This window comes from Rhineura floridana, chromosome 1 (genome assembly GCF_030035675.1).
Source record: "Rhineura floridana isolate rRhiFlo1 chromosome 1, rRhiFlo1.hap2, whole genome shotgun sequence".
Taxonomy (NCBI): Eukaryota; Metazoa; Chordata; class Lepidosauria; order Squamata; family Rhineuridae; genus Rhineura; species Rhineura floridana.
Genome location: NC_084480.1, coordinates 169,531,384 through 169,546,554, shown reverse-complemented (window position 1 = coordinate 169,546,554; position 15,171 = coordinate 169,531,384). Strand labels below are relative to the sequence as shown.

General features: G+C 45.0%; 1 protein-coding gene across 4 annotated transcripts in view; it reads right to left on the bottom strand.

Moving 5' to 3' along the window:
- The window catches only part of KIFAP3 (kinesin associated protein 3), a 203,551-nt gene that overhangs the window by 8,032 nt on the left and 180,348 nt on the right, over positions 1 to 15,171 (bottom strand). For 2 of the 4 annotated variants that reach the window (XM_061585275.1, XM_061585285.1), the window contains exon 20: positions 1,717 to 1,873. The exons of 1 other annotated variant lie outside the window; for it this stretch is intronic. In XM_061585275.1, coding sequence (XP_061441259.1) covers positions 1,717 to 1,873 — 157 coding nt within the window. Of the gene's footprint in view, positions 1 to 1,716; positions 1,874 to 6,593; positions 6,734 to 15,171 lie in introns of all 4 variants that reach the window. One more of the 4 variants, XR_009757971.1, reaches the window with a different exon arrangement.

The window sequence follows — 15,171 nt, the reverse complement described above, 5'->3', positions numbered from 1 at the left end:
AAAAAGGGATCCAGAGGGGATCCCGGAAATTACAGGCCAGTTAGCTTAACTTCTGTCCCTGGAAAACTGGTAGAAAGTATTATTAAAGCTAGATTAACTAAGCACATAGAAGAACAAGCCTTGCTGAAGCAGAGCCAGCATGGCTTCTGCAAGGGAAAGTCCTGTCTCTGTAACCTATTAGAATTCTTTGAGAGTGTCAACAAGCATATAGATAGAGGTGATCCAGTGGACATAGTGTACTTAGACTTTCAAAAAGCATTTGACAAGGTACCTCACCAAAGGCTTCTGAGGAAGCTTAGCAGTCATGGAATAAGAGAGGTCCTCTTGTGGATAAGGAATTGGTTAAGAAGCAGAAAGCAGAGAGTAGGAATAAACGGACAGTTCTCCCAATGGAGGGCTGTAGAAAGTGGAGTCCCTCAAGGATCGGTATTGGGACCTGTACTTTTCAACTTGTTCATTAATGACCTAGAATTAGGAGTGAGCAGTCAAGTGGCCAAGTTTGCTGACGACACTAAATTGTTCAGGGTTGTTAAAACAAAAAGGGATTGCGAAGAGCTCCAAAAAGACCTCTCCAAACTGAGTGAATGGGCGGAAAAATGGCAAATGCAATTCAATATAAACAAGTGTAAAATTATGCATATTGGAGCAAAAAATCTTAATTTCACATATACGCTCATGGGGTCTGAACTGGCAGTGACCGACCAGGAGAGAGACCTCGGGGTTGTAGTGGACAGCACGATGAAAATGTCGACCCAGTGTGCGGCAGCTGTGAAAAAGGCAAATTCCATGCTAGCAATAATTAGGAAAGGTATTGAAAATAAAACAGCCGATATCATAATGCCGTTGTATAAATCTATGGTGCGGCCGCATTTGGAATACTGTGTACAGTTCTGGTCGCCTCATCTCAAAAAGGATATTCTAGAGTTGGAAAAGGTTCAGAAGAGGGCAACCAGAATGATCAAGGGGATGGAGCGACTCCCTTACGAGGAAAGGTTGCAGCATTTGGGGCTTTTTAGTTTAGAGAAAAGGCAGGTCAGAGGAGACATGATAGAAGTGTATAAAATTATGCATGGCATTGAGAAAGTGGATAGAGAAAAGTTCTTCTCCCTCTCTCATAATACTAGAACTCGTGGACATTCAAAGAAGCTGAATGTTGGAAGATTCAGGACAGACAAAAGGAAGTACTTCTTTACTCAGCGCATAGTTAAACTATGGAATTTGCTCCCACAAGATGCAGTAATGGCCACCAGCTTGGACGGCTTTAAAAGATTAGACAAATTCATGGAGGACAGGGCTATCAATGGCTACTAGCCGTGATGGCTGTGCTCTGCCACCCTAGTCAGAGGCAGCATGCTTCTGAAAACCAGTTGCCGGAAGCCTCAGGAGGGGAGAGTGTTCTTGCACTCAGGTCCTGCTTGCGGGCTTCCCCCAGGCACCTGGTTGGCCACTGTGAGAACAGGATGCTGGACTAGATGGGCCACTGGCCTGATCCAGCAGGCTCTTCTTATGTTCTTAATTCTTCCAGAGAATAATTTTCAAAATAACTAAATGCTTTAAAGTTTCTGTTTTCATCTGTTTCCTCTCTTGGTGCTTGCTTCCTTATTTATAACCCACCTATGTTTCACATTGACAGAACTTGCTAACCCCTCAATACGGTACTTGCTAAATAGTTTGCGTTACTTGCTTAAGTTCTTAGCTGCATTCTGTGATATGAACCTTGACTGACTGCAGGGCTGGTCTTCTGCCCTTCCTCTCTCCTTCCCCCTGTGGAGGAAGGGAAGGGCTCCTCAGCTGTAGCTGGCAGGCAACATCACTCAGTTCCTTCTCTCCACTTCTCTCGCTCTGGCTGTTGCAATCTCTTTTCAAGTAGTGTCTAAAGTTTTAAAGGTATGAATAGTTCTAATGCCAGTGCCAGTGGACACATGGCAGTAGTGTAGAAGTTTTTAGACATTTCTCATTCAATGTAGTAAACAACAACGGGGAGCGGCAATCATGTCACAAAGCTAACATGTAAATTAGGAGTCTCTCACACATTATATGTCCCCAGGAGCAGGAACAAAATAACTGATGGATCAATTTGTGGCTGGTACAAACACAGCAGACAATTTTCAGACCACCCTGATGATCAGCCCAGATTTGTAATACTGCTAAGAGGTGACTATCTAAAAATGTGTTGCCTTGATTCTTCTTTGCCATACAGGAAGTCTTGAAGCTTCAGATAGAAGAGGGAAGCTAGAAATAATACACATCTTGGCCTACATGCTAGTACAGACTCTCAAACTATTCCATGCATAGTGGAAAATGTGTTGTTTGACATGCCCACAACTTTTAAACTTTAAAACCACAGGGATGCATTCACTCCAGAATTCCAAGGAGTGATTGCTAGGTGCAGTAACAGGCATTTGGATATGTGTGAGATATGTAGACAGCTGGAGCTGACCAGAGTTCACTGGGGCATGGGGACATATAAAAGTGTACAAATAAGCCTAAAATGATTATACAAAATCATGAAGGTTTCATCCCTTCATCACCAACAACTGCAGCACTAGGGGACTGAAGAGGACCTGCCCTGGGAGTGAGTATCTGAACATCTGGATGCTTGCTGCTCGCTCCTTTGGGTTGCTGTCTCTCAAGACAGCTGAAGTCCCTGGTAAGTGCTGCAAGGACTGGGACCCCCACCTGACCCTTGCTCCAGAGAGAGGCTGCAGCTGCTGGCTGGGTCAGGAGGCATAAAAACCCAGCTGCCCTTGGGGAGCCCCGAGGGTGAGGGCACTACCCCCTCCTATTACATTTTCAATTTTTTTTGTTTTTTATTTTTCTGTTAAACCAATCTAGAGGAGATTGGTGGTGGGGAGGGCTTGTGGTGCATGTGTAGTTCCTGCACAGGGTGAGAGTCTGTGCAGTGAACTGAATGATAGGAGAAAGTCACCAGATGCCTTCAGAGTGAGAGTCTGTAACTGGCAGAAGGCTGGCCTTTCCTGGATGTGAGACAGAGGGGGAGTAGATGGGCCCTGTGTGAAAACGTTTGAATGGCTATGACTGTACCCAATTCTCGCAGAGGTCTACTGGGAGGTTTTGTTGGTGGGCTCGTGTTGGGTCCATATCAGGTGTTTAGGAGGAGTCTTAGTACGGAGGAACATGGGTGATGCCACCCCAATTTCAGTGATTACGGGCAGAGGGAAATATAGCCATGGGGAGGTGGTGAATTAACATAGAAGACGAAGGCAAGGCTATCTGTGCCTTGTTCCTTGCTGCTGCTCCTCTCACAGATGGGTTCCACGTGGCTCATCTGCTGTGCCCACTGGTCTGTGTGTGCTGTTGTTTAACGCCAGATAGGTAAACAATAAGACCACTCTCATCCATGATTTGATTGTGGATGAAGTACAGCTTGGAAGATTATTTTTTAAAAGTAATAAATTACAGTTACAACTACATGGCTCCAAAATTACCATTACAATTACAATTTCTCTGAAAGTAACTGATTACTTTATCTCAAAAGTAATCACTACAATTACATTTCAGTTACTTAAAAAAAATGACTACAAGGTGCTGGCCTTGGCTGCTGTACATCTAAGTAGCCTAAAACAACATAAAAAATAAACACACACATCCAGAGGTAGTAGAATTCTTTTTATCCGTAAGATAGCAATGGTGATCTCTCCGCTGGTAAGGGAGGTAGGGAGGGAGGCAGAGGCCACTACTCAGGTCTTTCCACGTCAAAACTAGTGCAACCCCCCCACCACCACCACTCAGCCAGCAAGCATAATCTCTCTCACTTAACCACGTCCCGGACCCTGCCCTCCCATGCCAGCAACTAAGGGACACTCACCCAAGCAAACATTTTCCCCTGAGATGCAAAACATTTTAAATACTGCAAATGTAGCACTGTAGCGAGAGGGTGGTGGAGGCCACTGTGAGTGCCAAGCGCACGCATGCACGCACACACACACACCCCTTTCACCTCCACAGTTCTTTATCTCCATCCTTCTCCTCCTTTATCCATGTTCTTGCCCTCTAGCTCTTTTTCCCCTCCACTCCATTCTTCACCACCACCATCCATCTTTTTAAGCAATTCTTTTATCCACTCCACTCCATCTCACTCTCCACCTCTTCCCTCGTTGTGAGAATATAGGAACCCCATGCAACTGAAACCCTGAGCGAGAGTATTCATTCATGACATGCCAAACTAAGTTCACCATACGGTCTGAATTGTCAAAGTACTTCCCTGAAACACTTCTTTGCTCATTCAGTAATTGTTCCTGGACAGAGACAGCCTGGCCACAGTCATCCTCCTGCTGGGAGGAAGGGCGGGATACAAATTAAATAAATAAATATTAAATAAATAAATAATCCATGTTCTGGAAACCTCCAGGTTAGATGACTGTAGTACACTTTAGATGGGTCTGCCCTTCGAGATAGTTAACAGGCCTCCATTGAAACAAAATGCAGTAGCCAAAGAGTTGATTGGTACAGTTTAAAGTAAGGTGAATAGCAAGCCCCTCCTTAAAATTTTGGAGATATTTCTCCCTCCCCCATGATCTTTCCAGAGGTGCTCCCAGTCACCCAAGTGTTCAGAAGTGTTCAGGCCACACTATAGATTGAATATGCATGTACAGGAGGATGAGGCAGAGCCCTGAAAATGAACTGAAGCACTTACAACTGTAGATAAGTTTTTTTTAAAAAAAACACACTGCATCAGAAAAAGTACGCAAGTACAGACTAAACTAGAACATCTCCCCTTACGTTCTAATTTTCTTGATGCAGATTTTTTTTTAATGTGGGAAAGCATTAAAATATATAACCCACCTGCAGTTTAAAGTGGTACGGTCTGCTACACTAACTTTGGCTATGCCACTTTTTCCTATTATATATACAGATCTGGCCAATGTTTATGCTACCATTGTACTCATTTTGTTCTCATATTCACCATAACATTCTATTCTATAAGCTTGCGTCTAGAACAAGGTACATTATAAACCTTTACAGTACTTTATATTAAGGTTAAGAAAGGGCTTATAGAATAGTAGTGAGTGCTGCACCATGTTTTTATGGAAGTGGATTTTTGGCACAAAAGCTATCATTTTCCAACAGAGGGGAGAAGCATACCACAAACCCTGCTGATCATTGACTCCTTTAAAGGGGCCTCTGCTTTTTTAAAAGAGGTGTTGCACAGAGGGATCCTCATCCATTCCCTTCTCTCTACAAAACTCAAACTTAAAGACGGAGAGGGATGTGCTGCTTTCTGCGCATCGTCTCCTTTAAAATGACAACTGTTCATGTGGTCTATATGCATTCACCTTCCACCTGCAACATTCAGCTTCTAGCTGGAAGGGAAATGTCTTTGTATGAAGCAAACATATAATATACACGTCCAGGCTTTCCCTTACTGTGTGATTCATACATCTCTTAAAAATTAAACGCATTGTTCACCATCCTATGTAGCATGAGTATGTTATTTAGACCAGGGACAGCCGACATGGTGCCTTCCAGGTGATTTCTATGACATCTCCCATAATCATTGAGCATGCTGGCTGGGGCTGATGGGAGTTGTAGTCCACAACATCTAGAGGGCATCACATTGGTTACCCATGACAGACTATCCTAATCTGATAAGACAGGGCAAACATTTCAAGTTATGGACAAACACCATTTCACTTGCATCATATCACTTGCCAGTGAATATAGGATTTTGGTGATGGTGCAACTGTTACAACCCTGAAGATTTTTGCAGAAAGATTAGATTTGCTGACTATTTCTGCCTAAGGAGTAAATGAATTGTTCTTGTTCCACCCAGTAAAAGGCAGTGATGTGCCAATGGAGTTAAATGCCATCACTGTTAGATTTAATGCTCATTAACAGTATCATGAAATACGGCTATTATGGTAGATGATAAAATCACACAATATTTTAGTAATGGTAATGAAAAAAAAAGTAAATTGAATACAACTGGTACCTAGTGATGTGACCATTTAAGAGAATTGTGAATATCAAGCAATTCAACATTGCAGGGCGATAAAAACCAAAATAATTTGTTTAAAGTTATTGCTGCCCAAGCAACTGCTAATTTGAACTGTTCTAATAAACTGAATAACATATGCCACAGGGTTTAGCTGGAGTTGTGATCAGCACAATTTATTTCTCATTGCTGATCCAAAGTAGCAGCCTGTGTAGTTTGCAAGTTGGTGACATTTAGTGTCAAATTAGACACACCATTCACACAATTGTGAATGGCTTTTATAATGCAAACTGCAAGTGTGAGCCCCCAATCCAGATTGGGACCTTGGTGCTGAGGGGGTAGGGGGTGGGGCTTTAATCCTTTAGTCCCTGTTGCAATCCCAATCCAGATAGCAGGTCCCATGCTGGCAAGAGAGTGTGGGTATGGGCATTAGGACTAGTGAGGGATTGAGCAAGCAGCGGCAAGAGTGTGTGGGTGGGGGCATTAGGACAAGTGAGGGAGTGTGGGAGTGGTGGCAAGAGTGTGCGGGTGGGGGCATTAGGACTAGTGAGGGATTGAGCAAGCGGCGGCAAAAGAGTGCGGTGGGGGCATTAGGACGGACGGGGACACACACACACACACACACACAGCTCCTCACCTCCATTCTGCTGCTGCCTCCTCCTTCATGCTTCCCTTAAGCTTTCTCCCTCCACTCCTTTCTTCACCACCGTCCACAATTTTACTCTCTCTCTCTCCACTCCACACCATTCAGCTCTCCACCTCCTCCCTCATGGTCTCCTGACACAGAGCAAAAGGGAAGAGCTAAGCTGCGCAGAAGCCCAGTATGAGGCATGTCTTTCGTCGACCAATCACAACAGCAGAAGACTTCCCTTCCTCCCCCCCCACTAACGTCCAAAAGTAACGCAGGAAACGTTATAGTTGCAACTGAAAAGTAATGACATTACCACTCATTCTGTTACAAGCAAAAATGTAACGAAGTTACCCCCTGGTTACTCAAAAAAATAATGAATTACAAGTAACTCGTTATTTCTAACAAGTTACTTCCAAACTCTGGGATGAAGGTGCTGATTTGGTGTGCATTACCAAGGCCTGGGTGGGTGAGCTGGGAGGAATTGATCTCACCCAGCTTTGCCCACCTGGATACTTGGTGCAACACCAACACAGGCTGCAGGGATGGGGGGGGAGGAGTTGCTGTGGTCTACAGAACTTCTGTCTCTGTCACCATGAAAGCACTCTGTCTTGGAGCTGGCTGTGAAGGGTTACATCTGGTGTCAGGCTGAGGAGACAGTAAACAAGGGTTGCTGCTGGTGTACCATCCACCCTGCTGCCCGGCAGCTTCTCTCAGCTGTGGTATTGAAGGAGCCCAGAACAATAGTGCTGGGTGATTTCAATGTCCATGCTGAGGCTGCCTCTAGTGTTCCGGCTTGGAACTTCATCGGACGGTTTCAAGTTGTCACTGGCCCGACACAGGGCAGAGCACACTCTTGACTTGGTTTTTGCTCCAGATGGAGGAAAGGGTGTTCTGGAGATGGGGGTGGTGGATGTCACCCCATTATCAGTCAGATCACTTCCTGGTGAAGTTTAGACTTATGGCTCTGATCCTTCCCTGCAGGGGGGATGGACAGATTAAGATGGTCTGCCCCAGGAGACTAATAATAAAGGATTCCTGAATGCCCTGGGGGTGTTCCCAGTAGACAGAGCAGGTGACCCTTTTGAAGCCCTTGTCATGCTGTGGAACAGCGAGGTGCGTCGGGCTCTTGACACAGTTGCTGCAAGCTGCCTCCCCGGCATTGTGGAGCCCAGTTTGCCCCTTGCTACACCAGTGAGCTACGGGCAATGAAACAGGTTGGACGACAGCTAAAGTGCAAGTGGCGAAAGACATGCTGTGAGGCTAGAAGGCTAGAGATTAGAAGGGAAAAAAGTAAGGTTAGGATCACCAAAAACAGGCAGAGAAACTAGCCAGGAAGAGAACCCAGTCTTCACCAACCACAGGCAGGGTCAGTCTGGCTAGAGGGATGACCCCTCCCCCTGGAGAGGAGGCACAAGGCTTGCAGCGACCCTGCTTGATCCTCCAGTAGGATGCATCATCCTATCAAGAATCTTCTATCAGGATCTGGCAAACCAGCAAGACCACCCCTTGTCTCTGCATCAATGTTCTACCATTATTTAGATCTCTCACTTTTAAAAAAAATCCCTGAGAAATTTGAAGTTTTATTTATTTAATACTTTCTTGCCTACCGTTCACCATAAAATCCCAGGGTGAGTACAGTAATAGAAAATACAGTTATAAAAGGTTGTTCAACAAATGGCTTCTTTTTTAAAGCTGCACACAGAAGTGACACAATAATCCTTATTTCATTCAATCAATCAATGGATTGATTTATATCCTGCCCTTCCTCCCAGCAGGAGCGCTGTAATGTGCAATAACAGGCAGAGGACCCATATTAGTACAAAGATTTTGGTAACAAAACATAGAGGCGAAAAAATGAATATAATTCACATTTTGTTAACAAGAGCAATCTAATTCAAATTTAATATTCACCAATCAACATCTTTTAAACATGTTACTTTTTATATAACTGCCTATGCACGCTCTGATATTTCACAGATCTTGGATATAAGAATTCCTGCTGTTCTGAACAGCAGTAGAACCTCTGTGAAATCCAACAAAAGCTATAAAAGAAAAACAATCTAAAAGATGCTGATAAATGACCATGTGTTGACAAGTTTGTTTCACAAGATTCTTCTTGCTAGTAGCACATAGTGATAAGCAACACAGGTTCAGAGGTAAAGTTTTCTCCCAGAACCTTTACACAGTGATTGGGAGATATGGAGTTAAATTGGTGTACAGCTTAGCTTAGCTAACTGCTGTGTAATGCTAAGTTCAGTTGCTGGATCATTTGGAGATCCGTTAAAATAGGAACTATATATTTTACCCCCATGTACTCTTAATAATTTGCTTTTTTAGTCTGAAATCATTTCCAGTTACGCTTGTGATCTCTACACATGTATTTCTCTTGAGCACAAATATATTTTTTCCGATTGGTCTGCCAGCCTTGTCAGAGTAAATTGCACTGTAAACTGAATACCAATACTTAAAGCTGCTTGGATTACTCAGCCTGCTAGCATGATCTAGGAACTCTTCAGAATGACAGCTGAGCTTTCTGGTTTGCTTGTGAGAACTTGTGAAAAGAGGGAATGTTCCAAAAATTCAAGACACATTTTGTAAAAATTTTGGGACTTAACCCTGCTTCAGAGCAAATAAAAATACCATATACTCATGATCTCAAATCAGCAGATACCTCAAAATGCAATAGGCTAATAACATGGTAAGAATTACACTAGGAAATTACAAACTCTTTCCAGCCCACACAAGCTAACCTTTTTATAACCATAATCCTCCAGAGCTTAGGAGGGAGACAGGTTGTTTACCTGTAATTATACACATTGGTGTTCTGTACTTGCACAGAACATTTCTGCCCAAGCGGGTAGGAAGAGCAGTTTTCCTGCTCAGTTCCCAGTAGACCGATGCAGCAGCCTAAAAGAAAAAGTAATAGAGCCTAGAACAAAAGCAAGACTCAACAAGCTGCAAAGGGGAAAGTCGATGAGTGTGACTGCACAGATGACCACTTGAACTAGTTACAAGTAAGCAACCTGTCTTTTCTTATGTATGTTTTTGGGTGGTCCCACAGATAAAAGATTAGCAAGCTAATTTCCCCAGAATATGGGAGCAGATCTGTTCAAGCAAATATGTTCAGGACATTTCTCCCCTAAGCTGCAACTGCTGAAGCCTGAACATCCAATGGTATACTACTTTATGAATATGGAAGGCTAGGATCACAATGCATGTTAACAGGTAACATCTCTCAGAAAAGCAGCCGTCAGCACCACTGTCCTACCTGCACCATCCATCTTGTACCATTGATTTTAACAGGACCTAAACAGTGGTGGCCCAAGACATTTAGCTGCTTGAAGCAAAGCCCAAATGGTGCCCCCCTCCCCTGCTAGGGCCAACACTTAAAAAGTCTTGCTGCATCATTGAGGGTCCACTTCCTGCCTTCTTCTCTTCAGCTACAATCCTATGCATGCTTACCTGGAAGTAACAAGGATGATCAGGGGACTGGAAACAAAGCCCTATGAGGAGAGACTGAAAGAACTGGGCATGTTTAACCTGGAGAAGACAAGACTGAGGAGAGATATGATAGCACTCTTCAAGTACATGAAAGGTTGTCACACAGAGGAGGGCCGGGATCTCTTCTCGATCGTCCCAGAGTGCAGGACATGGAATAATGGGCTCAAGTTGCAGGAAGCCAGATTTCGACTGGACATCAGGAAAAACTTCCTAACTGTTAGAGCCATACGACAATGGAACCAATTACCTAGACTGGTAGTGGACTCTCTGACACTAGCGGCATTCAAGAGGTAGCTGGACAGCCATCTGTCAGGAATGCTTTGATATGGATTCCTGCATTGATGGCCTTATAGGCCCCTTCCAACTCTACTCTTCTATGATTTTAAGTCCCATTGAAATCAGTGGAACTTACTTCTGAATAAACTTGTAAAATAATGTGCTGCATATTCCCCATCTTTCTTATGTACACATATCTTCCACCCCTGGATGTGTGAATGGGGTGTGTAGCTTTTAGTGTCTTGTGTCCATAGTTTCCTTGCTTTGATTATTCACAACAGAAAAATGACACACAAAACACAAATAGTAAGAGGGTTGGAAAAGAGAATAAACATGAATCTATTATGTAACCTCCCATTCCAATGTTTATCCACTATGTCACCCAGACATTTCTAATTCTTCTCTTCTTTGTAGAATCAGCTGAATTTATCAGACCTTTCTTTTTTTGAATTAGTGCATTACAATATATACAGAAAACAGAACAAAATCTCAAGCCAATAATTGCAATGGCAACTACAGATGAAATGAAGCAGTGTGTGCATGTGCATATGTGCACAAGGCAAGAGAAAGAATCTGTTTAGTTTTCTACAAAATATGAATTAGGTAAAACAAGTTCTTTCTGCACCATCCAGGAGTTAAAATTTATGTTTAAAACAGCTGTATCCTGCTTTTCTGGCAGCTCATAAGCAACACTAACATCCAGTTCTATTCTCCTTGTCAGGTGAGGCTGTAAAGGAGCTGAACTACTATCTGGATGCTGCAAATGAGATGGATGAGAGCCAGTAAACTGAGACTGAATCCTGACAAGACAGAGGCATTGGGGGCAGGTTCTGCGGCACTGTGGATAGGACTGTGGTTCCCAGGTCTAGAAACTGCGTGTGCAACCAGTGCTGGATGGGCTTGCATTTCCCATAAAGAGGTGTACAACTTGGTGCTCATTTGATTAAACAAACATTGTCACTAAGGGCCAAAGTGGCCTTGGAGGCTTGGAGCACCTTTTAATGACTTCAGCTGGTTCATCAGCTGTGTCTTTTCCTGGAAAGGACAACCTGGCTACAGTGATCCATGCTAGTAATCTCCATATTGGACTACTGTAATGTGTTATTATGGCTCCCCTTATTTATTTATTTATTTAATTAAGCTTATATACCGCCCGACTAGCAACAGCTCTCTGGGCGGTGAACATTAAAAATACAATAAAAATAACACAAAACTGTACACAAAACTGTACAGTCTAAAATCAAAATATAATAATTTACAATTAACAGGAATTAAAATGCCTCAGAGAAGAGAAAGGTTTTAACCTGGCGCCGAAAAGATGATAGTGTCGGCGCCAGGCGCACCTCCTCGGGGAGACCATTCCATAGTTCGGGGGCCACCACTGAGAAGGCCCTAGATCTTGTCACCACTCTCCGGGCGTCCCTATGAGTCGGAACCCGGAGGAGGGCCTTCGTAGTAGACCGTAGTGTACGGGCCGGTTCATATCGGGAGAGGCGTTCCGACAGATATCGTGGTCCCGCGCCGTATAAGGCTTTATAGGTAAGTACCAACACTTTGAATCTGGCCCGGAAGCATATTGGAAGCCAGTGCAAACGGGCTAGCACAGGTGTTATATGCTCAGACTGCTTAGTTCTTGTTAGCAGTCTGGCTGCCGCATTTTGCACTAGCTGTAGCTTCCGAATCGTCTTCAAAGGTAGCCCTACGTAAAGCGCATTGCAGTAGTCCAGACGTGAGGTTACCATAGCATGTACCACTGATGAGAGGTCCTCCTTATTCAGATAGGGACGTAGCTGGGCTACCAACCGAAGTTGGTAGAACGCATTCCGGGCCACCGAGGCTACATGAGCCTCAAGTGTGAGGTAAGAGTCTAAGATGACTCCCAGACTACGCACCTGTTCCTTTAGGGGGAGTGTAACCCCATCCAGGACAGAGTATATATCCACCATCCGATCAGAGAAACCATCCACCAACAGCATCTCAGTCTTGTCAGGATTGAGTCTCAGTTTGATAGTTCTCATCCAGTCCATTGTCGCAGCCAGGCAACGGTTCAGCACGTCGACTGCCTCACCTGAAGAAGATGTAAAGGAGAAGTAGAGCTGCGTGTCATCAGCATACTGATGACAACGCACTCCAAAACTCCTGATGACCGCCCCCAGTGGCTTCATATAAATGTTGAAAAGCATGGGAGACAGAACCGAACCCTGCGGGACCCCACATTGGAGAACCCACGGTGTCGAGCAATGTTCCTCAAGCACTATCTTCTGGAGACGACCCGCTAAGTAGGAGCGGAACCACTGCCAAGCAGTGCCTCCAACTCCCAATTCCGCAAGCCTCTCCAGAAGGATACCATGGTCAATGGTATCAAAAGCCGCTGAGAGGTCAAGGAGAATCAACAGAGTTACACTCCCTCTGTCTCTCTCCCGACATAGGTCATCAAACAGGGCGACCAAGGCAGTCTCAGTGCCAAAACCAGGCCTGAACCCCGATTGAAATGGATCTAGATAATCGGTTTTATCCAATAGCGCCTGGAGCTGGTCAGCAACCACACGTTCCAGGATCTTGCCCAGGAACGGAACATTGGCTACTGGTCTGTAGCTGCTGACATCCTCTGGGTCCAAGGAAGGTTTTTTCAGGAGTGGTCTCACTGCCGCCTCTTTCAGACAGCCAGGGACCACTCCCTCTCGTAAAGAGGCATTAATCACTTCCTTGGCCCAGCCAACTGTTCCTTCCTTGCTAGTTTTAATTAGCCAAGAGGGGCAAGGATCCAGTACCGAAGTGGTCGCACGAACCTGTCCAAGCACCTTGTCCACGTCCTCGAGCTGAACCAACTGAAACTCATCCAACAAAACATGACAAGACTGTGCTCTGGACACCTCAGTAGGATTAACTGCTATTAAATAGGAGTCTAAGTCCCGGCGAATGCATGAGATCTTATGCTGGAAGTGTTCAGCAAATTTATTACATCGAGCTACCGATGTATCTGCCGTATCTTGTAGGCCTGGATGAAGTAGGCCACGAACCACTTTAAAAAGCTCCCGCGGGCGTGAGAGAGATGACTGAATAGTGGCGGCGAAATGTTGTTTTTTTGCCGCCCTCACCGCTCCTACATAGAGCTTAGTAGAAATACGAACCAGCTCATAATTGCATTCGTCGGGAGTTCGTCTCCATCTCCGCTCAAGCCACCTCCTGTCTTGTTTCATCGCTCTCAGCTCCGGAGTATACCAAGGAGCTGTATGAGCTCTACATAGGAGAGGGCGCGCAGGAGCGATCGTGTCAACAGCCCGGGTCATCTCTGTATTCCACAGATCGACCAGGGCTTCGACAGGAGCGCCAGTCTTATCAGCCGGAAAAACCCCCAGAGCCTTTTGAAAACCCTTGAAATTGGTTCTGATGTTGCAACCAGTGCAGACTTCTGCCACTAAAGATCTGACGGGTTCATTTAGGTCAGGGGTGGTGAAACTCAGGCCCACCCTTCTTTTGCCGCCACATCCTAAAGTCCCTCAGGCCAGAGTATCTTCCAGATGGATTGTGCCCTTAGTCATAATAAATAATAATAAAATTTTATTTTTGAGTTGCCTATCTGGCCGAGTTAACGGCCACTCTAGGCAACATACAATAACAAGATAAAATACAATATAAAACCATAACAACAACGTTCAATAATTAAGCTACCCACTCTTACATGTAATCAGCAGCACTAAAAACTAACCCACCCCAGAAAGCCCACAGGCCTGCCTGAACAGCCAGGTCTTCAAGAATTGGCGGAAAGCCGTCAAGGAGGGGGCATGGCAGAGATCTAAAGGAAGGGAGTTCCAGAGGGTGGGGGCCACAATCGAAAATGACCTCTCTCTGGTCCACACCAGCCTAGCTGTTTTAACTGGTGGGACCGAGAGAAGGTCTTGTGTGGCTGATCTTGTCAGGGGGCATAATTGGTGATGCTGGAGGCGCTCCTTCAGATAAACTGGGCCAAAATCGTATAGGGCTTTAAAGGTTAATACCAGCACTTTGAATTGGGCCAGGTAAACAACTGGTAACCAGTGAAGATCTATTAATACTGGAGTGATATGATCACGGCAACGGCTGTTCTTTATCAAACGTGCCGCCGCATTCTGTACCAGCTGTAATTTCCGGACTGTTTTCAAGGGCAGCCCCACGTAGAGCGCATTACAGTAGTCTAAGCGAGAGGAGACCAGGGCATGTATCACTCGTGAGATAAGATGGACAGGAAGGTAGGGTTGCAGCCTCTGTATCAGATGGAGTTGATACCAAGCTGCCCGGCTCACTGCTGATACTTGAGCTTCCATAGACAGCTGTGAGTCAAGAATAACCCCAAGGCTGCGGACCTGGTCCTTCAGGGGCAATCTTACCCCATTAAACACCAGGTTTATATCTCCCAGCCTTCTCTTATCTCCCACGAGTAACACCTTGGTCTTATCAGGGTTCAGCTTCAGCCTATTCCGTCCCATCCATCCACTTACGGTCTCCAGGCACTTGGACACGGTATCTACAGCCAACTCTGGTGAAGATTTAAACGAGAGGTAGAGCTGAGTGTCATCCGCATATTGGTGACACTGCAGCCCAAACCTCCTGATGATAGCCCCCAGCGGCTTTACATAGATGTTGAATAGCATGGGGGAGAGGATAGAACCCTGTGGTACTCCACAATTGAGAGGCCAAGGGTCTGAGACCTCATCCCCCAATACTACCCGTTGGTGCCTGTCTGAGAGATAGGAACGGAGCCACCGTAAAACAGTGCCCCCTATTCCTAATCCCTCCAGGCGATCTAAAAGGATACCGTGGTCAATGG